This window comes from Leucopleurus acutus, assembly GCF_964270905.1.
Source record: "Leucopleurus acutus genome assembly, chromosome: 11".
Lineage (NCBI taxonomy): Eukaryota > Metazoa > Chordata > Mammalia > Artiodactyla > Delphinidae > Leucopleurus > Leucopleurus acutus.
This window is the reverse complement of record NC_139152.1, coordinates 77,773,570-77,796,499: the sequence shown is the minus strand read 5'-3', so window position 1 is coordinate 77,796,499 and position 22,930 is coordinate 77,773,570. Positions and strand designations below refer to the sequence as shown.

Here is a 22,930-nt window from a genome sequence, read left to right as displayed (position 1 = left end):
GTTCTATTCATATATAGTATAATGTTGCACTTGTTGTCTCATAGGTATCTAGAACCTTAGCATCTTAGAGTTGATAATCATCTAGTTCTCTTTCATATCTGTCATGAATTGAATTGTGTCCCCGAAAAGATAGGTTGAAGTTCTAACTCCCAGTACCTCAGAATGTGACCTTATTTGGAAATAGGGTTTTACAGATGAAATTACTTAGGTTAAGATAAGGTCGTACTGAAGTATGACAGGCCCTTAATATAATATGACTGATGTCCTTAATAAGAAGAAGAGAAAAGACATAGAGACGGAAACACACGGGTGGTGGTGGAGCAGAGAGAACGTCCTGTGATGACAGAAGCAGAGATTGAAGTGTTGCAGCTGCCAGGGAATGCCAAGGATTGCCAGCACATCAAGACAAGCTAGGACAGGGCAAGGAAGGGTTCTTCCTACAATTTTCAGAGGGAACACTTAGCTGACACCTTGATTTTGGACTTCTGGCCTCCAGAACTGTGAGGCAATAAATTTCAAAGCAGAATTCCCGTTTGGAACTCTTATGACACAGAGCTCTTTATTCTGTGCTTCAGTGCTTTCAGTGCTAGAGAACCTAGTGAATTGTAAAGTGATACACTTCCATTTATGGATTGGAGGATGTTAAGCATTTTCTCTATCATATTGAAAGGAAATCATCCTCCCTGTAGCCTCCCTGTTGGTTATTGCAGTGTTCCTTGGACCTACACAAAATAACTCTGGATATTTCTTCATGTGATAGCTTCCCAAATGTTTGCTGATAAATAAAATTTATCTGTTAAAGTTTCTGTTTTTCAAAATAAACATATCTGATTTCTATGTGATATTTACCTGGCAGAAATAACTGAAAGAAGCATTTATACATAAATACATGTATTGAAGCAGTTTAGCTATTTGCTTCAGGGGGTGTTTGCAATTTGTACAAATTGTGAGTTAAGTAAATTCAGCAAAGTAAAATCAGCAAGAAATACTTCAATGAAGGTTTTATGAAAGATGATTATTTAAAAAATACACATGTATTGTCTACCTGCAAAATGCCTTTTCAGATTTAGAATTTAATATCTCTTTGGCTTCATAGAAAAACAATGTAAAAGACATTCATTTAAGAATATTTCTGCATCACTTGTGCAGTTATAGTGAATGGGGATAATAATAGTGCCTAGCTCATAGGATGATTGTAAAGTTGCAATGAATCAATGATTAGAAATTATTAGTATGGTGCTTTGATGTCGTAAGTGGTTACAACAAGTTAGCTATTACATTGTTGTTATGTAACATGTTAGCAAAACCTTTTTAAAAAATATGGGAGTCATTTTATATGTTTCTGAAAAAAGTTTTAAAAAATTACTTTGCCAAACATTTATATGCTTTCTTTGTGCCAGGTAATGAAAACTGTGTAAACCAGTATGTTTACCATTTTATTTGGCTGCTAGGAAGCTCAGAGCAAAATTTAATACTCAGTTTGTCATTAATCTTTTAAGAATCTCTGGCACAGCAATATTTGCCCCCTTAAATCAAAATATTCTTTGAAAAATTCTGGTCTGTTTTGTATTATTATTATTTTTTTATTGGAGTATAATTGCTTTACAATGTTATGTTAGTTTCTGTTGTACAATGTACTGAATCAACTATATGTATACATATATCCCCTCCCTCTTGTACCTCCCTCCCCCCACCCCTCATCCCACCCATCTAGGTCATCACAGCGCACAGGGCCGAGCTCCCTGTGCTACACAGCAGGTTCCCACTAGCTATCTGTTTTACACATGTTTTACACATGGGAGTGTATTTATGTCAAACCTTATCTTCCAATTCATCCCACCCGCCCCTTCCCCTGCTGTGTCCACACGTCTGTTCTCTACATTTGTGTTTCTTTTCCTGCCCTGCAAATAGGTTCATCGATACCATTTTTCTAGATTCCACATGTATGCATTAATATTGTTTTGTATTATTAATATGACAAATGTTGGAGTATTGAAGATTTTTTATATATTTAGTATAGGTAATGACACATAGACGGTTGTATGACAGAGCATTCTTTTAAGTTTCTTTTCAGACAAGCAGTGGCAGTATTCCATTAGAAATCTAAGACACAGCATAATTTCCTCCTAATATGACATTGAGTTAACCCTCTAATTCTATGTCTTTGGTGTATGTCAGCTTTGAGAGAGAGGGAGAGGGGAGGAAGATAGATTTTTTAATGTGTGTGCTTGTTGTTAATAAGTTTCTTATGAGATAAGCATCTCTAACCATAGATTTTTTTCTTTATCAGAGACCTTATTGATCACAAGACTCCTGTGTAGTTACCAATTGCAGTGTTGTTTTTTCCTTTGTGTAGATACATTTTTCCATCAGTATCATTTTCCTTCCATCTTATGGACTTTAACATTTCTTATAGTACAGAAATACTGGTGAGAATTTTTTCAGCTTTTGTATGTATATGTAAGAAATGGTGTTTAAAGGTATTTCAGCTGAGTATTGAATTCTAGATTGAGTTTTTTCCCCTAATACTTTAAAGATGTTGCTCTTCTGTCTTCTCACTTATGTGTCACATAAGAAATTTGTTGTTAGCTTTATCTTTGTTCTCTTTATCTAGTGTGTCTTTTTTTCTTGTCAGCTCTTAAGATTTTTTCTTTATTGCTTTTCAGTAATTTGACCTGCCTTTGCACATATCTTCATGTTTCTGGTGCTTGAGGTTTAATGAGCTTCTTGAGTCTGTGGGTTTATAGTCTTCATCAAATTTAGAAAAATTTTAGATATTTTATCTCAATATTTTTTTCTGCCTCCTATTTGATTTCCTTTGGGGACTCTGCTAGTAGGCCACTGAAAGTTCTCCCATAACTCACTGATGTTCTGTTTGTTTGTTTATTTTTAAAGATTTATTTTTAAATTTATTTATTTATGGCTGTGTTGGGTCTTAGTTGCGGCACACGGGATCTTTGTTGAGGCACGCGGGATCTTTCATTGCGGCGCATGAGCCCTTGGTTGCGGCATGCAGGCTTCTCTCTAGTTGTGGCGTGCAGCTTTTTCTCTTCTTTAGTTGTGGCATGTGGGCTCTGTAGTTTGCGGCACGCAGGCTCTCTAGTTGAGGCGCGTGAGCTCAGTAGTTGTGGTGTGCGGGCTCAGTTGCCCCTCAGCATGTGGGATCTTAGTTCCCTGACCAGGGATCAAACCCGTGTCCCCTGCATTTTAAGGTGGATTCTTTACCACTGGACCACCAGGGGAAATCCCTGTTTATTTATTTTTAATCTTTTTTGTCTCTTTGTTTCATTTTGGATAGTTTCTGTTGTCATGTCTTTAAGTTCTCTGATCTTTTTTCCTGCAGTGTCTAATCTGCCAGTAATTTTATAGTGCATTTTTCATCTCAGAAATTGTAGTTTTTATCCTGAAGTCCAATTTTGATTTTTTTCATATTTTCCTTGACATGTTCAATCTTTACTGTAGCTTTATGTGGAATTCAGTTATAGTAACTATATTAATGTCTTTGCTAATTTTAGCATCTCTGTCACTTCTGGGTTGGTGTTGGTTGGTTGATTTTCTTTTCCTATTTATTGTGGGTAGTATTTTCAGGCTTCTTTACATATCTGCTAAATTAAAAAAAAAATTTTTGTATTTAAGTTTCAGGTGTAGAGCACTATGGTTCAACCTCTGTATACACTAGAGTTACCACCACCACAAGTCTCGTTATCATCCATCGCCATACAGCTGACCCCCTTCATCCATTTTGCTCACCTCCCAACCCCCTTCTTCTCTGGTAACCACTAATCTGTTCTCTGTATCTCTGAGTTTGCTTTTGTTTGATTTTGTTTGTTTGTTCATTGGTGTGTGTGTTTTGATTCCACATATGAATGAAATCATATAGTATTTGTCTTTCTTTGTCTGATTTATTTCAGACAAAGAAACTTAGCATCATACTTAGCATCATACCCTCAAGGTCCAACCATGTTATGAATGGCAGGATTTCATTTTTTTATGGCTGAGTAGTATTTTGTTGTCAGTGTGTTGTTGTGTTTGTGTATGTGTGTGTATGTATAATGTTCTCTTTATCCATTCATCCATCAGTGGGCACTTAGGTTGTTTGCATATCTTGGCTATTATAAATAATGCTGCAGTGGACATAAGGGTTCATATATCTTTTTGAATTAGTGTTTTCATGTTCTTTAGATAAATACCCAGAAGTGGAATTGCTGGATCATATAGTAGTTCTATTTTTAATTTTTTTAAGGAAGCTCTATACTGTTTTCCATAGTTGCTGCACCAATTTACATTCTCACCAACTGTGTAACAGGGTTCTCTTTGCTCCGTATACTCATCAACCCTCGTTATTCATTGTTCTTTGATAATCACCATTTCTGACAGGTATGAGGTGATATCTCATGGTTTTGATATGCATTTTCCTGATGATTAGTGATGTTGAGCATCTTTTTATGTGCCTGTTGGCCAGCCTTATGTCTTCTTTGGAAAAATGTTTATTCACATTCTCTGCCCATTTTTAAGTTGGGTTGCTTGGTTTTTTCTTGTTGAGTTGTAGATAGGTGATTTGCAAATAACTTCTCCCATTTAGTAAGCTGCCTTTTGTTTTGATTATGGTTTCCTTTGCTGTACAGAAGCTTTTCAGTTTGATGTTTGTTTTTTGCTTTGGTTTCTCTTTCCTTTGAAGTCTGATCCATTGAAACATTGGTAGGATTAATATCAGTAAGGTTGCCACTTATGTTTTCTTCTAGGAATTTTATGGTTTCAGGTCTTGAATTCAAGTTTTTATTCCATTTTGAGTTAATTTTGTGTATGGTGTAAGATGGTGGTCTAGTTTTTTATTTTTTTTTTGCATGTGGCTGTCCAGTTTTCGCAGTATCATTGACTGAAGAGACTGACTTTTTTCCCAGTAGCATTTTTTTTGAATTTTATTTTATTTATTTGTTTATAGAGCAGGCTCTAATTAGTTATCCATTTTATACATATTAGTGTATATATGTCAATCCCAATCTCCCAGTTCATTACACTATCACCCCCCTCTCCCCGCCACCACTTCCCCCCTAGGTGTCCATATGTCTGTTCTCTACATCTGTATCTCAGTTTCTGCCTTGCAAACTGGTTCATCTGTACCATTTTTCTAGGTTCCACATATATGCATTAATATATTTGTTTTTCTCTTTCTGACTTACTTCACTCTATATGACAGTCTCTAGATGCATCCATGTCTCCACAAATGACCCAGTTTCGTTCCTTTTTATGGCTGAGTAATATTCCATTGTATATATGTGCCACATTTACTTTATCCATTCATCTGTTGATGGGCATTTAGGTTGCTTCCATGACCTGGCTTTTGTAAATAGTGCTGCAATGAACATTGGGGTGCATGTGTCTTTTTGAATTATGGTTTTCTCTGGGTATATGCCCAGTAGTGGGATTGCTGGATCATATGGTAGTTCTATTTTTAGTTTTTTAAGGAACCTCCATACTGTTCTCCATAGTGGCTGTATCAATTTACATTCCCACCAATAGTGCAAGAGGGTTCCCTTTTCTCCACACCCTCTCCAGCATTTGTTGTTTGTAGATTTTCTGATGATGCCTATTCTGACTGGTGTGAGGTGATACCTCATTGTAGTTTTGATTTGCATTTCTCTAATAATTAGTGATGTTGAGCAGCTTTTCATGTGCTTCTTGGCCATCTGTATGTCTTCTTTGGAGAAATGTCTATTTAGGTCTTCTGCCCATTTTTGGATTGGGTTGTTTGTTTTTTTAATACTGAGCTGCATGAGCTGTCTATATATTTTGGAGATTAATTCTTTGTCAGTTGATTCGTTTGCAAATATTTTCTACCATTCTGAGTGCTGTCTTTCCATCCTATTTGTAGTTTCCTTTGCTGTGTAAAAACTTAAGTTTCATTAGGTCCCATTTGTCTATTTTTGTTTTTACTTCCATTACTCTAGGAGGTGGATCAAAAAAAATCTTGCTGTGGTTTATGTCAAAGAGTGTTCTTTCTATGTTTTCCTCTAAGAGTTTTATAGTGTCCGGTCTTACATTTAGGTCTCTAAACCATATTGAGTTTATTTTTGTGTATGGTGTTAGGGAGTGTTCTAATTTCATTCTTTTACCTGTAGCTGTCCAGTTTTCCCAGCACCACTTATTGAAGAGGCTGTCTTTTCTCCATTGTATACCCTTGCCTCCTTTGTCATAGATTAGTTGACCATAGGTGCATGGGTGTATCTCTGGGCTTTCTATCCTGTTCCATTGATCTATATTTCTGTTTTTGTGCCAGTTACCATATTGTCTTGATTACTGTAGCTTTGTAGTATAGTCTGAAGTCAGGGAGTCTGATTCCTCCAGCTCCATTTTTTTCCCTCAAGACCACTTTGGCTATTCGGGGTCTTTTGTGTCTCCATACAAAATTTAAGAATTTTTGTTCTAGTTTTATAAAAAATGTCATTGGTAATTTGATAGGGACTGCACTGAATCTGTAGATTGTATTGGGTAGTACAGTCATTTTCGCAATATTGATTCTTTCAATCCAGGAACATGGTATATCTCTCCATCTGTTGGTATCATCTTTGATTTCTTTCATCAGTGTCTTATGGTTTTCTGCATACAGGTCTTTTGTCTCCCTAGGTAGGTTTATTCCTAGGTATTTTATTATTTTTGTTGCAATGGTAAATGGGAGTGTTTCCTTCATTTCTCTTTCAGATTTTTCATCATTCGTATATAGGAATGCAAGAGATTTCTGTGCACTAATTTTGTATCCTGCAACTTTACCAGATTCATTGATTAGCTCTAGTAGTTTTCTGGTGGCATCTTTAGGATTCTCTATGTATAGTATCATGTCACCTGCAAACAGTGACAGTTTTACTTCTTCTTTTCCAAGTTGTATTCCTGTTATTTCTTTTTCTTCTCTGATTGCCATAGCTAGGACTTCCAAAGCTATCTTGAATAATAGTGGCGAGAGTGGACATCCTTATCTTGTTCCTGATCTTAGAGGAAATGCTTTCAGTTTTTCACCATTGAGAATGATGTTTGCTGTGGGTTTGTTGTATATGGCCTTTATTATGTTGAGGTAGGTTCCCTCTGTGCCTACTTTTTGGAGAGTTTTTATCATAAATGATGTTGAATTTTGTCAAAAGCTTTTTCTGCATCTATTGAGATGATCATATGGTTTTTATTCTTCAGTTTGTTAATATGGTGTATTACATTGATTGATTTGCATATATTGAAGAATCCTTGCATCCCTGGGATAAATCCCACTTGATCATGGTGTATGATCCTTTTAATGTGTTGTTGGATTCTGTTTGCTAGTATTTTGTTGAGGATTTTTGCATCTGTATTCATCAGTGATATTGGTCTGTAATTTTCATTTTTTGTAGTATCTTTGTCTGGTTTTAGTATCAGGGTGATGGTGGCCTCATAGAATGAGTTTTGGAGTGTTCCTTCCTCTGCAACTTTTTGCAGGAGTTTGAGAAGGATTTGTGTTAGCGCTTCTCTAAATGTTTGATAGAATTCACCTGTGAAGCCATCTGGTCCTGGATTTTTGTTTGTTGGAAGATTTTTCATTACAGTTTCAATTTCATTACTTGTGATTGGTCTGTTCATATTTTCTATTTCTTCTTGGTTCAGTCTTGGAAGGTTATATCTTTCTAAGAATTTGTCCATTTCTTCCAGGTTGTCCATTTCATTGGCATGGAGTTACTTGTAGTAGTCTCTTAGGATGCTTTGTATTTCTGCGGTGTCTGTTGTAACTTCTCCTTTTTCATTTCTCATTTTATTGATTTGAGTCTTCTCCCTCTTTTTCTTGATGAGTCTGGCTAATGGTTTATCAATTTTATCTTCTCAAAGAAGCAGCTTTTAGTTTTATTGATCTTTGCTATTGTTTTCTTTGTTTCTATTTCATTTATTTCTGCTCTGATCTTTATGATTTCTTTCGTTCTGCTAACTTTGGGTTTTGTTTGTTCTTCTTTATCTAGTTCCTTTAGGTGTAATGTTAGATTGTTTATTTGAGATGTTTGTTGTTTCTTGTGGTAGAATTGTATTGCTATAAACTTCCCTCTTAGAACTGCTTTTGCTGCATCCCATAGGTTTTGTATCATCGTGTTTTTATTGTCATTTGTCTCTAGGTATTTTTTGATTTCCTCTTTGATTTCTTCACTGATCTCTTGGTTATTTCATAACGTATTGTTTAGCCTCCATGTATTTGTGTTTTTTTATGTTTTTTTTCCCTGTAATTGATTTTTAATCTCATAGCGTTGTGGTCAGAAAAGATGCTTGGTAAGATTTCAGTTTTCTTAAATTTACTCAAGCTTGATTTGTGACCCAAGATGTGATCTGTCCTGGAGAATGTTCCATGCACACTTGAGAAGAAAGTGTAATCTACTGTTTTTGGATGGAATGTCCTGTAAATATCAATTAAATCTGGTCTTTTGTGTCATTTAAAGCTTGTGTTTCCTTATTAATTTTCTGTTTGGATGATCTGTCCATTGGTGTAAGTGGGGTGTTGAAGTCCCCCACTACTATTGTGTTACTGTCGATTTCCTCTTTTATAGCTGTTAGCAGTTGCCTTATATATTGAGGTGCTCCTGTGTTGGGTGCATATATATTTATAATTGTTACATCTTCTTGGATTGATCCCTTGATCATTATGTAATGTCCTTCCTTGTCTCTTGTAACATTCTTTGTTTTAAAGTCTATTTTATCTGCTATGAGTATTGCTACTCCAGCTTTCTTTCTTTTTTTTTTGTGTGTGTGTGTGTGTGTGTGTGTGGGGTACGCGGGCCTCTCACTGTTGTGGCCTCTCCCATTGCAGAGCACAGGCTCTGGACATGCAGGATCAGCGGCCATGGCTCACTGGCCCAGCCGCTCCGCGGCATGTGGGATCTTCCTGGACCGGGGCACGAACCCATGTCCCCTGCCTCGGCAGGCGGACTCCCAACCACTGCGCCACCAGGGAAGCCCTCCAGCTTTCTTTTGATTTCCATTTGCATGGAATATCTTTTTCCATCCCCTCACTTTCAGTCTGTATGTGTCCCTAGGTCTGAAGTGGGTCTCTTGTAGACAGCATATATATGGGTCTTGTTTTTGTATCCATTCAGAGAGCCTGTGTCTTTTGGTTGGAGCATTTAATCCATTCACGTTTAAGGGAATTATCAATATGGTTATTCCTATGACCATTTTCTTAATTGTTTTGTGTTTGTTTTTGTAGGTCCTTTTCTTCTCTTGTGTTTCCCACTTAGAGAAGTTCCTTTAGCATTTGTACAGCTGGTTTGGTGGTGCTGAATTCTCTTAGCTTTTGCTTGTCTGTAAAGCTTTTGATTTCTCCATCAAATTTGAATGAGATCCTTGCTGGGTAGAGTAATCTTGGTTGTAGTTTCTTCCCTTTCATCACTTTAAATATGTCATGCCACTCCCTTCTGGCTTGTAGAGTTTCTGCTGAGAAATCAGCTGTTATTCTTATGGGAGTTCCCTTGTATGTTGTTTGTCATTTTTCCCTTGCTGCTTTCAGTAATTTTTCTTTGTCTTTAATTTTTGCCAGTTTGATTACTATGTGTCTCAGTGTGTTTCTCCTTGGGTTTATCCTGTCTGGTACTCTCTGTGCTTCCTGGACTTGCATGGCTATTTCCTTTCCCATGTTAGGGAAGTTTTCAACTATAATCTCTACAAATATTTTTTTGGGTCCTTTCTCTCTCTCTTCTCCTTCTGGGACCCCTATAATGTGAATGTTGTTGTGTTTAATATTGTCCCAGAGGTCTCTTAAGCTGTCTTCATTGCTTTTCATTCTTTATTCTGTTCTGCAGGAGTGAATTTCACCATTCTGTCTTCCAGCTCACTTTATCCATTCTTCTGCTTCAGTTATTCTGCTATTGATTCCTTCTAGTGTATTTTTCATTTCAGTTACTGTATTGTTTATTTCTGTTTGTTTGTTCTGTAATTCTTTTAGGTCTTTGTTAAACATTTCTTGCATCTTCTTCATCTTTGCCTCCTTCCTTTTTCCGAGGTCCTGGTTCAGCTTCACTGTCATTATTCTGAATTCTTTTTCTGGAAGGTTGCCTATCTCCACGTCATTTAGTTGTTTTTCTGGGGTTTTATCTTGTTCCTTCATCTGGTACATAGCCCTCTGCCTTTTCAGTTTGTCTGTCTTTCTGTGAATGTGGTTTTTGTTCCACAGGCTGCAGGATTGTAGTTCTTCTTGCTTCTGTTGTCTGCCCTCTGGTGGATGAGGCTATCTGAGAGGCTTGTGCAAGTTTCCTGATGGGAGGGACTGGTGGCAGGTAGAGCTGGGTGTTGCTCTGGTGGGCAGAGCTCAGTAAAACTGTAATCCACTTGTCTGCTGATGGGTAGGGCTGGGTTCCCTCCCTGTTGGTTGTTTGGCCTGAGGCATCCCAACACTGGAGCCTACCTGGACTTTTTGGTGGGGCTAATGGCGAACTCTGGGAGGGCTCAAGCCAAGGAGTACTTCCCAGAACTTCTGCTACCAGTGTCCTTGTCCTCACAGTGAGACACAGCCACTCCCTGCCTCTGCAGGAGACCCTCCAACACTAGCAGGTAGGTCTGGTTCAGTCTCCTATGGTGTCACTGCTCCTTCCCCTGGGTCCCGATGTGCACACTACTTTGTGTGTGCCCTCCAAGAGTGGACTCTCTTTTTCCCCCAGTCCTGTCAAAGTTCTGCAATCAAATCCCGCTAGCCTTCAAAGTCTGATTCTCTGGGAATTCCTCCTCCCATTGACAGACTCCCGGGTTGGGAAGCCTGACATGGGGCTCAGACCCTTCACTCCAGTGGGTGGGCTTCTGTGGTATAAGTGTTCTCCAGTTTGTGAGTCACCCACCCAGCAGTTACGGGATTTGATTTTATTGTGATTGCACCCCTCCTACCATCTCATTGAGGCTTCTCCTTTGTCTTTGGATGTGGGGTATCATTTTTGGTGAGTTCCAGTGTCTACCTGTTGATGATTGTTCAACAGTTAGTTGTGATTTCGGTGCTCTCGCAAGAGGGAGTGAGCGCACGTCCTTCTCCACCATCTTGAACCAGTCTCCTCCCCAATATCATTTATTGAAGAGGCTGTTTCAGGCCTTGAATTCCAGTCTGTAATCCATCTTGAGTTAATTTGTATATGGTGTAAGATAGTCGTCTAGTTTTATTTTTTTTGCATGTGGTGGTCCAGTTTTCCCACCAGTATCACTTATTGAAGAGACTGTCCTTTCTGCAGTGTATTTTTTTCTTTTGTCATAGATTAAATGTCCATATATGCATGGGCTTTTTTCTGGGCTCTCTATATTCTGTTCCATTGATCTATGTGTCTGTTTTTGTGCCGGTATCATACTGTTTTGATTACTATAGCTGTGTAGTATAGTTTGAAATCAGGGAGTGTGATACCACCAGCTTTGTTCTTATTTCTCAAGATTGTTTTGGCTATTCAGAGTCTTTTGTCATTCCATACAAACTTTAGAATTATTTCTTCTGGTTCTGTGAAATCTGCCACTGGCATTTTGTAGGGATTGCACTGAATCTGTAGATTGCTTTGGGTAGTATGCATATTTTAACAATATTCTTCCAATCCATGAGCATGGAATATTTTTCCATTTTTTGAGTATCTTCAGTTTTTTTCATCTGTGTCTTATAGTTTTCAGTGTACAGTTTTTCCCGTCCTTGGTCAAATTTATTCTTAGGTCTTTTATGCCTGGTAAATATTTATTGGATGCTAGACATTGTGAATTTTACTTTGGTGAGTGCTAGATATTTTTGTATTCTGGTAAATATTCTTAAGCTTTGTTCTGGGACACAGTTCCTTGGAAACAGTTTTATCATTCTGAGTCTTGCTTTTAAGATTTGTTAAGTGAGAACAGATTAGTGTTTAGTGCTAATTATTTCCCACTACTGAGAGCCTTCTGAGTACTCTACTCGTCTCTCTCTGAAATGAAGTTTTAAGTCTGGCTTTTGGGAAAAGGAACTCTGTGAGAGCTCTAAATACTCATCCCTCTAATCCTTTCAGGTGGTCCTTTGCCATGGCCAGGAAGCTTTTGCAAAGCTCACCTTCTGTGTTTTCTGTCTCTTAGGGATCTTTCTTGCTTCATTATGTCCAATGTCTTGAAAACCATTGTTTTTTTTTTTGTTCAGTCTTTTGTTTGTTTCAGGCAGGAGGGTAAACCTGGTCTCTATGCCATCTGCTGGCAGTGGAAGCACTTTTTTTTTTTTTTTTTTTTTTTGCGGTATGCGGGCCTCTCACTGTTGTGGCCTCTCCCGTTGTGGAGCACAGGCTCCGGATGCGCAGGCTTAGCGGCCATGGCTCACGGGCCCAGCCGCTCCGCGGCATGTGGGATCTTCCCGGACCGGGGCACGAACCTGTGTCCCCTTCATCGGCAGGCGGACTCTGAACCACTGCGCCACCAGGGAAGCCCAGCACTTTTATTTTTAATTAAAATATTTTAATTAATTATGGAAATCTCAAACAAGTACAGAAGTATAGTGAGTGGTACAATGCATCCCCACATACCCATCACCCAGCATCAGTAATTACCATCTCTGAGCCAGTCTTGTTTTATCTTTTAACACTTCTGCCTCTGTCTCTCAACCCCTCTGGATTATTTTGAAGCAAATCATATCATCTCAACCCTAAATATTTTAGTATACATCTCTATTATATACCAAAGCAGTTCCTCAAAAGTGTTTCCACAATACCATTTACATACCTAAAGTACTTATTTCTTTGAACCTCTTAGTGTTGTGTCTTTGTTCACGTATTCCTAATTTTCTCACAGTTTTGCTTGTTTGTTGTTATTTTTAAAGTTGGTTTGTTTGAAAAAGCATCCAAATAAAATTTACTTATTCTTTTTTAATTACCATTCCTTCTCACTTTGGACTTGAAATTATTACAGACTCTTGACATCATAAACCATAACAACAGGATCTTTCCATCTGGTTTCTTTAGCCCCATTCACTGCCTCTCCTTCCCATAGCCACCAGTTCTCTCCCACCAAAACTTTTGATCCATCTTGCTTCTTCCTAAAATATAGTATGGTAATGCTTATTCATCTTCAGTGAATAAGCAAGGTACAGAAAAATGTGTATGGTATGCCTTTCTTTATAGAAAAATTAGAAGTGGTATATATGCTTATATATCTGTGTACTGCTTCAAGAAGGATACATAAATTATTGACAGTGGTTGCTTCCTAAGAGGGAAACTAGATGACTGAAGTGAGAAGACTTAGTTTTTTAATATTATATTTTATTTTGTTTGAATTATTTTATTTATGTAATTTATTCATTTTAAGTAAAAGGAAAAAATTTTTAAATACTGAGTAAATTATAAGAATATGAACTTGGTGTTCATGAAGCTTCCACTATGTGGCTCCCACCTCTTTTCCTTTTGTTTCCAGCCAGGGTGCAGCTCTCCAAGGTGGCGTTTAATGGAAGTGTGTCAGCATGGCCTTGGTGTCACAGAGTCTAGAGATTACTACCAACATTAACACAGGGGCACAGGATTCTAAATTTTCTGTAGTGCTTAGGGTGGTTCTACCTAAAATGCCTTTAGGTCACCTTTGAGGATCATTTTTCTCCCCAGGGAATTTAATATTTTATCCATTCTTCGGTTTTGGGTTCTACCTAAGCTTTAGTTTTCCCATTCCTTTGATGTGCCATTCTTTCTGTCCTAAATATCATTTTTTGTTCATCTTTACCTTTCTGGTAAGCTTGTATTGCCTATTTTTATAGGTATTCATATGTATAAATTATTTTTCACTTGAAAGTTTGAACTTTTTATGGGGAGAGATATACTTCCTTTGAGGTTTTGTAATCTTTAGCAAGTTTGACTCTGTGTGTTTCAGTTTTGATAAAAAGGGGTATGATAATGTAGCTATATTCTGGATTGTTGTAGGGATTAAATAAATTAATGCATGTAAGGAATTTAGAACAGTATGTTATGTAGATTATAGTATGTTGCACAATGCTTTACATATAGTAGGCATTCATTCAGTAAAGTTTTTGGAATATTTGGAGTATTGATGAATAAACAAATGAATATTATTCTTAGTTTTCAGAGATTAATGTAAATACAAACTAGGTCTTTTTTTTTTTTTTTTTTTACAACTAGTATTCATTAATTAATTGATTCAAGAAATAATCGGGGCTTCCCTGGTGGCGCAGTGGTTGAGAGTCCGCCTGCCGATGCAGGGGACATGGGTTCGTGCCCCGGTCCGGGAAGATCCCACATGCCGCGGAGCGACTGGACCCGCGAGCCATGGCCGCTGAGCCTGCGTGTCCGGAGCCTGTGCTCCGTAATGGGAGAGGCCACAACAGTGAGAGGCCCGTGTAACGCAAAAAAAAAAAAAAAAGAAAGAAATAATCGAGTGTTTCCTTTGTGCTAGGCAGTAGTGCGAGGTTTCGGGAACACATGGTGACTAAAGACTAACTGTGTGTTCTTTTAAGGATCTTACGTAAATACTTATTGAAATATGAGTTCTATAAGAGTATAACATGGAGGAGCCTAAAGTAATTTTGCTGGTAAATATGAGCTTTCTCTGATTGAAAATAAGTCTGAAGAATTTCCTGTGGTATACCAAATTGTTATACCTTTATTTTGCTTGCTTTACAAAATAGAATCAGCCACTGTATCCAACATGATAATCTTAGCTGCCAACATAGTTTTTCCTATTAATAACAATAATAATAATCAGTAATTGTCTTTACTTCATGTTAATGGAATTTTGGACATCTCTGAGAGCTTGAAATTGAGTTTCTTTGTTTCAAGTGATGGTTCTATTTATATAATGGTTATTGTAAAATTAGGTATATCATGAAATTTCTATTAGTTTAATTTCACTGTCATAATTAAGAGAGAAGCTTTGAAATTTGTCTGATTCTTCAATTTAATATTTGTGATTTCATATTTGGAATTGTTTTATATTTCTCTACATATTAGGTATTAAGTCCACAAAAGTTGGAATTGTTACGAGCTGAAATACAACAAGAACTAGAAACTCCAATGAGAGAATGTTTTAGGCATCTGGATGAAGTAAGTAATTTGTATAGAAGGACTGTGCATTTATCTACATGTGACTGTGAAAGGCTTGAGGAAAAGCATCATTCTCCTACTCAAAAGCCCTGCAACAGCTTCCGTTCTTACTCAGAGTCCTTATAGCAGCCTTTAAGACTGCACACGATCAGATCCCATTCTTGTGTCCACATTTGGCCTTCTTGGTGTTTCTTTGGCACTTCAGAAACGGTGCAGTTCAAGTCTTTGCCCTAGCTATTATTCCTGCCACATATCTCTTGGCTAATTTTCTCATCTTTTTCAAGTCTGCTGAAATTTCACCTTTCCAGTAGGGCCTACTTTGACCAACCCCTGCCTCCTTTTAATATTGCAACTTGCCTTTCCTGTCACTCTTTAGACTTTTGGATACCCATTTACCCTGCTCTACTTTTTATTTTTCTCTAGTATTTATAATCTTCTAATATGCTATATAATATTTATTGTGCTTATTTTTTAAATTTTCCCTTTTACAACTGCTAGAATGTAAGTTGTATGAAAGGAGGAACCTTTATCTGGTTTTGTTCACTGTTAGAGTCCACGTTCCTAAAACACTTCCTAGCATACAACAGGTGCTCAATTAATGTTTGCTGAATGAAAGAATGAATTTCATGCAGCCTCAGAAAAGTAAAAATTTGTTAGTTTTTCTTCAGATTGAGATCAGTCTCCTCATATGAAATGTTGGTATGATGTGACTGAATGTTTAATAAAGGGAACAGGAAGAGATGACAGATATTGACTATATTATGTACTATCCTAGACATTTTATACGTTATCTTATTTAATAAACATACTGGGCCTTATACATACAAATGAATATTGTCCCCCTCAAAATGGTCCCCTTTGGAAAGTTGTAGACTAGTGATGCTGTCATTGCACAAAACAGTTGTGGGAATCCTCTTTTATAAATGATTTTCTGGCTTGATAAAGTCATCTTTTCAATATCATCCTGATGGGTAACCAGAGCATTATGGTTTAGGAGTAGATTTGATTTTGGATTATAAAAAATTACTTAAATCTGAGGTAGGTGATCAAGTTAAGTAAAAGCATGTTTTTTTTTAAAAAAAAAAGTATGTTTCTGATAAAATCACAAAACCCACTTTCTTGGTTTGTAAACAGGCTTAGAAATCTTTCAACTAAAGATTTATAGTGAGCTGAGTATTTTAGGAGGCATGCTTTCCTTGTTAATTCCCTGATGTATGTTGGTATAGTGTCTCCATCTTCCTGCTCTGTTACCTGAGTTTTTATTGAGATTCAGAATGCCAGCAGCTTTTGAAGTGTTAGGAAGCAGAATTTTAGAGCATAGGCATTGCATGTGTTCTTGGTTAGTCAGGAGAGTTGGTGCTACATATATACTTCAGACTAGTGTGTTGAATTGGACTATCATTGTAATATTTGACTGAACCTTGAGTTACTGTACTAAACATTCAAATAATCATTTACCTACTTAGAATTCATCCTTTTTGACTTTTAAGGGGGTATTTTATATTTTATTACAGAATTAATTTTTAAAATCTATTTTGAAAGGCGTGCTACATTTTTAAATATTATTTTATTAAGCCCAGAGGTCAAAAGTTTTGACATGCTAATACATTTTTATTATTAGAATCAGTGAGGAAATAAGATTAATTGAAGGGTAATTTGTTTTACTGATACCTTTTCAGGAGTGTGCTAGTTCTGTTTGTAGCATTCTTGTCATGAGAACTTTTCCAAGATTTGTTTATACTTCTGTTAAGCTTAATTTTTTACTTTTAGAATGGCTCTTAATATAAAACAATTTAAAATTTTTGAAAAGGTGATTTTTGAAGTGAGTACAAATTTCATTTATAAATTTGTGATAAATTATACTCTTCTTTTAATTTAGGAAGTAGAAAAGTATAGAGCTGAATATAATAAACTTCGCTATGAGCATACATTTCTCAAATCAGAATTTGAACACCAGAAAGAAGAATGTGCACGTATTTTAGAAGAAGAAAAAATAAAATATGAATCAGAGGTGAGTGACTGATTATACTAGTTTAGTCTTTATCCTGCTAGTCAATAAAATTTTATGATTTTATATTTTTTGTGAATCTCAACCTAAAGTTGATTGCATAATTGTTTTATTAATTAATGGTTAAGTATTTGTCATGATTTTCATCTGCTCTATAGCAACATTTTTCTGGTGAATGTTCTTTTTGGACTGTTAAAAGAGGAAAAGATGAAGAAAATTTATTTTGCCCCAGTCAGTGGAGATAGATAGCAGAGACAGACTTCTCTTTGCAAATACAGTTTGTCTGTGTGATTGCTTATTTAGCACTGTCCCCCTCTACTTATTGGAATCAAACCATGTTCAGGAGAGCTCTGGCTGTCAGCCCACGCTCCTTGTTTCCACTGATACAAACAACGGGTTTATACATTAGGATGTGCCCATCACCATCACTTCGTTCTTTCTGGCATCTACAACTGCAACATTCTGTCTCTGATGCCTATAGCCTATACCCCTATTCTCTATCTATTAAGTTTGGCAGCCTCTCTTCTCATTTTGTCGTTTGTCTCCTAATTTTGCCAAAAACAAGGTTTGTGTCTCTTATTCTTCATGTTGCTTTTAGGTGATTTTTCAGGATGGAAAGAGAGAAATATCAGTTTTATGTTGCTATATTCAAATAAGAAATCTAATGCTAGTTGAATTTATTAAAAAATAGCTTGTTGTCCTTACTTACATGAAGCATTCTATGTACGAACACATCTTCATAATACATTTATTGCATTGACTTTATTTGGAATTAAGAGCTAAAATATACTTTCCTTCCTTTACCAATTACTAATTGGATCAGACTGATTTCTTCTTATCAGTGAGCAAATTCCTCCATGATTGTTTGAAAAGTAAGAAGTTGAATGAACTTTGGATCATTTGAGTCCATTAAGAATTTGGTACCAAAAAACTATAAATAATTATAGTCTTTTTCATTTAAAAAATTATTTATTTATTTTTACCTATGATCTCATGTCTATTATGGTCAGTGATATGGAGCAGGACCGTCTTATTTTCTCCATTTTAAATGGCGATACTGAAGCACGAGATAAGTGACTTGCCCAAAGTCTCACAGAAACTCAGCAGCCAAGTTAACAGTAGAGCTCAGGTACCCCAACTCCTACCCAGAGTTTTAAGTTTCAAATTATTAATGATTTGAGGTTGCCATGCTAATTAGGGACCATCTAACCACTGTAATATTGTAGAGAGATCAATTGATTTATATTATGTAAGATTTTGAAAGATTTTGAGTCTGTAATTATGATAGACTTAAAGGAACTACATATAAAAATTTTCCTGTGGAAAAAAAAGAATGATAAAAAGATTTCCAACCTAAAATGTAGATTTAGTATATTGAAGAGTAACTACTGAGGCTGAAGATAGTGATGCTTTATTTTATACTTTGCTTTTAAAAGTCTAATGTTGATGTTTATCTGGTAATGATTATTTGTATTCTGTAGTTTCTAGTTTTATTGTGTTTTTAAAGAATGAAACCTGCATCTGAAACCTGATGCCTATTCTATTTTTCACCCATGAAAGACCAAATGATATTCATTAAAACTTTTAAGGTGCCAGTGGCATCTTAAATAATTTTCTAATTGGAATGTCTTATGACATTCTTAGAAATCTGGAGATAAACGGCTAGCTAAGAAGCCATGATTAGTAAAGGCTAGAAAAGTAAAACTTTCTAATAAGACTGAAGTTCTCGTACGAATGTGTTTCATGTTTGGTAATTGCAGTCATTGTTGCTTTTGTTGTGGCCATCCATTTACAATGCTTGGTGTCAGCTTATCTCTTGTAAAAATAAAATACAGTGTGTGTGTGAGTTGTGGGGGAAAAAAAAAGACTGAAGTTCTCTCCTTTCTACTTCCTAGTTGATTATGCAGGAGTAATATTAATTAGTGGATAATTGGGTGTCTGCTTTCATTCCATCACTTATCTTTACACTCCAGTTTCTCTTTACAATTAAAAACTAGTGAGATGATGTGGACACAAAACAGCAGTAAAACTTCAAAGTAAAGCCTACTCTTGCCATCTATCAACTTTACAATTTTAACTGGTATAAAATATATTAGCTTGGTGTACTAAAAATAATTGGATTTTCTTGCATTAATTAAGGAATCACACAATACTGTACATTTTCACTTCTACAGATAAAAGAAATAACTGAATATTCTTTAGTGTTTTGTTTCATAGGGGAATACTTGAGGAAGATTTTGTCAGTGTTTTCCTGAGGAGCACTCTAGGAATTCACATGTCCCTCATGCTATTTTGAAGTTTAAAAAGTATATGAAAGAAGATATCTTTATGAAAAAGATAATGGCGTGATTTCTCAGTGCATTTGACTATATACAGATGAAATTCTGAAGTTACATATATAGTTGTTATTTGGAAGTGGTACTAGTGTGTTTATATTTTATTAGGACTCTGATTTTATATTATTCTGCAAATAGTAATGAAGAGCAGTACAAAGAGTTTTAGGTACAGGTGATTGTAATGTAGCCTGAATGAATGAAAGAGTAATCCAGTGGAGATACTAAGATCTTGAGAGAGGGCAGTGAGCACTGCATCATATGAAGACCTGTCAGTGACACAGTACATAGTGACAGGTCTCCGAGATTATTCCATCATGCTTTCCAAACTGGCTGAGCTCTACCTTGGCTTGTATGGGGCTGGTGAGAAGCCAAATTTCCTATGGCAAAGAAGGAGAACTTCTTTGGGTCCCTGTTACCACATGCTGTTTTTTCATTATAGCACTGGTAGCACAGAACTTGATAATGCGCTCCTTCTTTGGGTCCTTATCCTGACATGTATGTCGGTAGACATCATGAAATCTCTCAAAACACTTCTTTTTTGTTCTGATAGGTTTTGAAGTTCTATCTGGAGTGCTGCTTTAGGTCCCGGTGGGTTCCGTTATCTGAAATATTCCAAGTTCTCTAACTTACACCCTTCTCAGATTACTCTGAACTATTGATACATTACAATAGATAAAAGTCTCCCAAATTAAAATTAAATTACTTCACAGTTGGAATTCTCTGGAATTGATTTTAGCAAACTTTTAAGAAGGGCTTTGTGAAATTTTACTCATTAAACTTTTCTGTGAAAGCAGTTTTGAATATCTCAAAAACTTACCTTTTTGCCTGTAAAATTTTAAACATTTTAGATGTTCATTTAGCATGACATGGGGAACGGACTTAACTTCTCTGTGCATCAGTGTCCTCATCTATAAAATGGTGTTGTCAGTAGTATCTATCTCATGGAGTTGTTTTGAGGATTTAATAAATTAATGTGTGTAAAGTGCTTAGACCACACATAGTAAGCCTTCAATAAATGGTAGTTGCTATTATCATTATTTAAAGTTCCACGTGCTCAGATTTCTTGAGTATATGATCTTGTCCTTTACTTGAGCATGTTAGAGTTTTCAGTGTCAGGTCTGCACTTAGATCCTCTAAGTATTTTGAGGGCATATCTCATTACAGTGCCTGCATCCCCCATCTTCATCTCACCATCATTCTGACTGCTCTGCTTTCAGGTGCTCTCTGCCCTAGCTTTTCCTATCAGTCACAGTTAGTTATCTTTCTTTTACTACACTCATGACCTCTCGGGGCTTGAAAAAGGCATATGTTTATTATCCCTATTCTCTTGTTCAGTTTGAGTAGAATTCATCTAAAGACACTGAACATCACCTCATTTCCCAACAGTTCTTGCATCCCATCGTCTGATCTTTCCATATTTATGTCTGGAGGCAAATACATGGTCATGGGGAGAAAGTTCTTAGTACTGTCTTTCTCTTACTAGGAGAAAGTAAGGAGTTTAAGGAAAGGAGATGTTATCTTCCAAAATTAGATTAAAATATGAACTTAAATCTGTAAATAATTTAAGTGCTACCTTCTTCTTAGTGTAAATAAATGAGAAAATGGTTTTGTTTTCCATCATTGATATAGGAAAAATCAGTTCTAATACGTATAGGGGAAAAGGGGAAACTTGGAATAATAGGAATATAAAAAGGTAAGCTAACTTGACTTTAGAAACAAAGATCAGGGAACTTGAAATTTCATGTGCAAAATGTTTACCATAATGCCTGACAAATAGTAAATATTCAAATTTATGGTATTATCACTATTAGTACCTGACAGCATTAATCATAGTACTAATTTTCATAATAAATATCGTAGATATTTTTAAATAGATTTCATATTTGTAAGTGAGAAGCTACAGAAGTTGAAGAAGTGAAAGAAAACAAATTTGTATTTAATTTACTGGGAGAAGCACTTTATAATTCTTTGAATTTTGTCAACAACCCTAGAGATTAGATAATCATTATCCCCATTTTATAAATGAGAAAACACTCATGAAGCACTGAGAGACTGGTTCAAGGTTGGACAGCTAGTAGGTGGTAGAGCCAGGAATCAAATCTAGGTAGTCTGGGGGTTTCTGCTTCTGGCCATCGTAGAGTTTTAGGGACTGAATTTAACTTAAGGTGCTGACTAAAAACTGGGACAAATTATAGGAAGCTGTGGTTTTCAGACACTAGAAAACAGGTAGTACGTACTAGGCAGTGATCCCTAAAAGAAGGAAACAAATAAAATGAGCTCTGAGAGATTGCCTCATCTTATGTCCACCAGAGTGGAAAGGCCACCTAATGCATGGTGCATTGCATAGAAGAGTCAGAAGGATTTTATCTCAGTAGTAGGGCCAAATTAGCCCCACAATAGTGGCTACTCTGGTTCTGCCTAACAAGTGTAAAAGAAAGATTTGAAAGGATCAAACTATTCCTAAGTAACTTAACTGAATAATAGAACAAAGATTTAAACGTACCTAAAGGAATACAAAAGAACCTAACATTAAAATGAAATAAAATAAAAATAAAATTCAGAATGTCTGACATCCAGGATAAAAGGACTGGGTTCATAGTTGTATTCTACCAAACATTTAAGGAAGAAATTATACCCCGTCTTCACAATTTCTTTCAAAAGATAGAATCAGAAGGAATCTTCTTAATTCATTCCATGAAGCCAGCATTACCCTAATACCTAATCCAAACAAAGACGTTACAAGAAGACTATAGACCAGACTCTCCCATGAACAAAGATGCAAGAATGCTCGATGCCACATCGTTAGATCCCACATGCCGTGGAGCAGCTAAGCCCGTGTGCCACAACTCCTGAGCCTGTGCTCTAGGGCCTGGGAGCCACAACCACTGGAGCCCGTGCTCCGTAACAAGAGAAGCCACCAAAATGAGAAGCCCGCACACCGCAGCGAAGAGTAGCCCCCACTCAACACAGCTAGAGCAAGCCCGTGTGCAGCAACGAAGGCCCAATGCAGCCAAAAATAAGTAAAATAAAATAAATTTAAAAAATAATAAAGAATCCTCAACAAAATATTAGCAAATTGAAATCAACAAAATATAAAAATAATAATGCATCATGAACAAGTAGGATTTATTTCAGGCGTTCAAAGCTGGTTCAACATTAGAAAATGAACTAATGTAATTCATCACATCAGTAGGCCAAAGAAGAAAAATCACATCATCATATCAATAGATACAGAAAAAGTTGTTGATAAAAGCCAACACCCATTCATGATAAAACTGTCAGCAAACTAGGACTAGAGGGGAACTACCTCAACTTGATAAAGAACATCTATAAAAAAAAGTACAACTAACGTCATACTTAGTGGTGTGAAACCAGAAGCTGTCCCACTAAAATCAGGGAACAAGGCAAGGATGTCCCCTCTTAACCACTCCTTTTCAGTATTGTACTGGAGTCTTAGCTAATACAATAAGACAAGAAAAGGAAATAAAAGACATACAAATTTGGAAGGAAGAAATAGAGCTGTCTTTGCTTATAGATACATGATTGTGCAGAAAATCTGAAACAATCAATAAAAAACTCCT

The 22,930-nt window shown here is 36.3% G+C and overlaps 1 protein-coding gene across 7 annotated transcripts in view; it reads left to right on the top strand.

The window, feature by feature from the left end:
* The window catches only part of CEP83 (centrosomal protein 83), a 126,530-nt gene that overhangs the window by 64,134 nt on the left and 39,466 nt on the right, over positions 1-22,930 (top strand). For all 7 annotated transcript variants that reach the window (XR_014326618.1, XM_082850834.1, XM_082850830.1 and 4 more), the window contains 2 exons: positions 14,913-15,005; positions 16,885-17,016. Coding sequence is in view for 6 of the 7 variants with exons in the window: in XM_082850834.1 (XP_082706960.1) it covers positions 14,913-15,005; positions 16,885-17,016 (225 nt within the window). In the remaining variant the exon portion in view is untranslated. The remainder of the gene's footprint in view (positions 1-14,912; positions 15,006-16,884; positions 17,017-22,930) is intronic.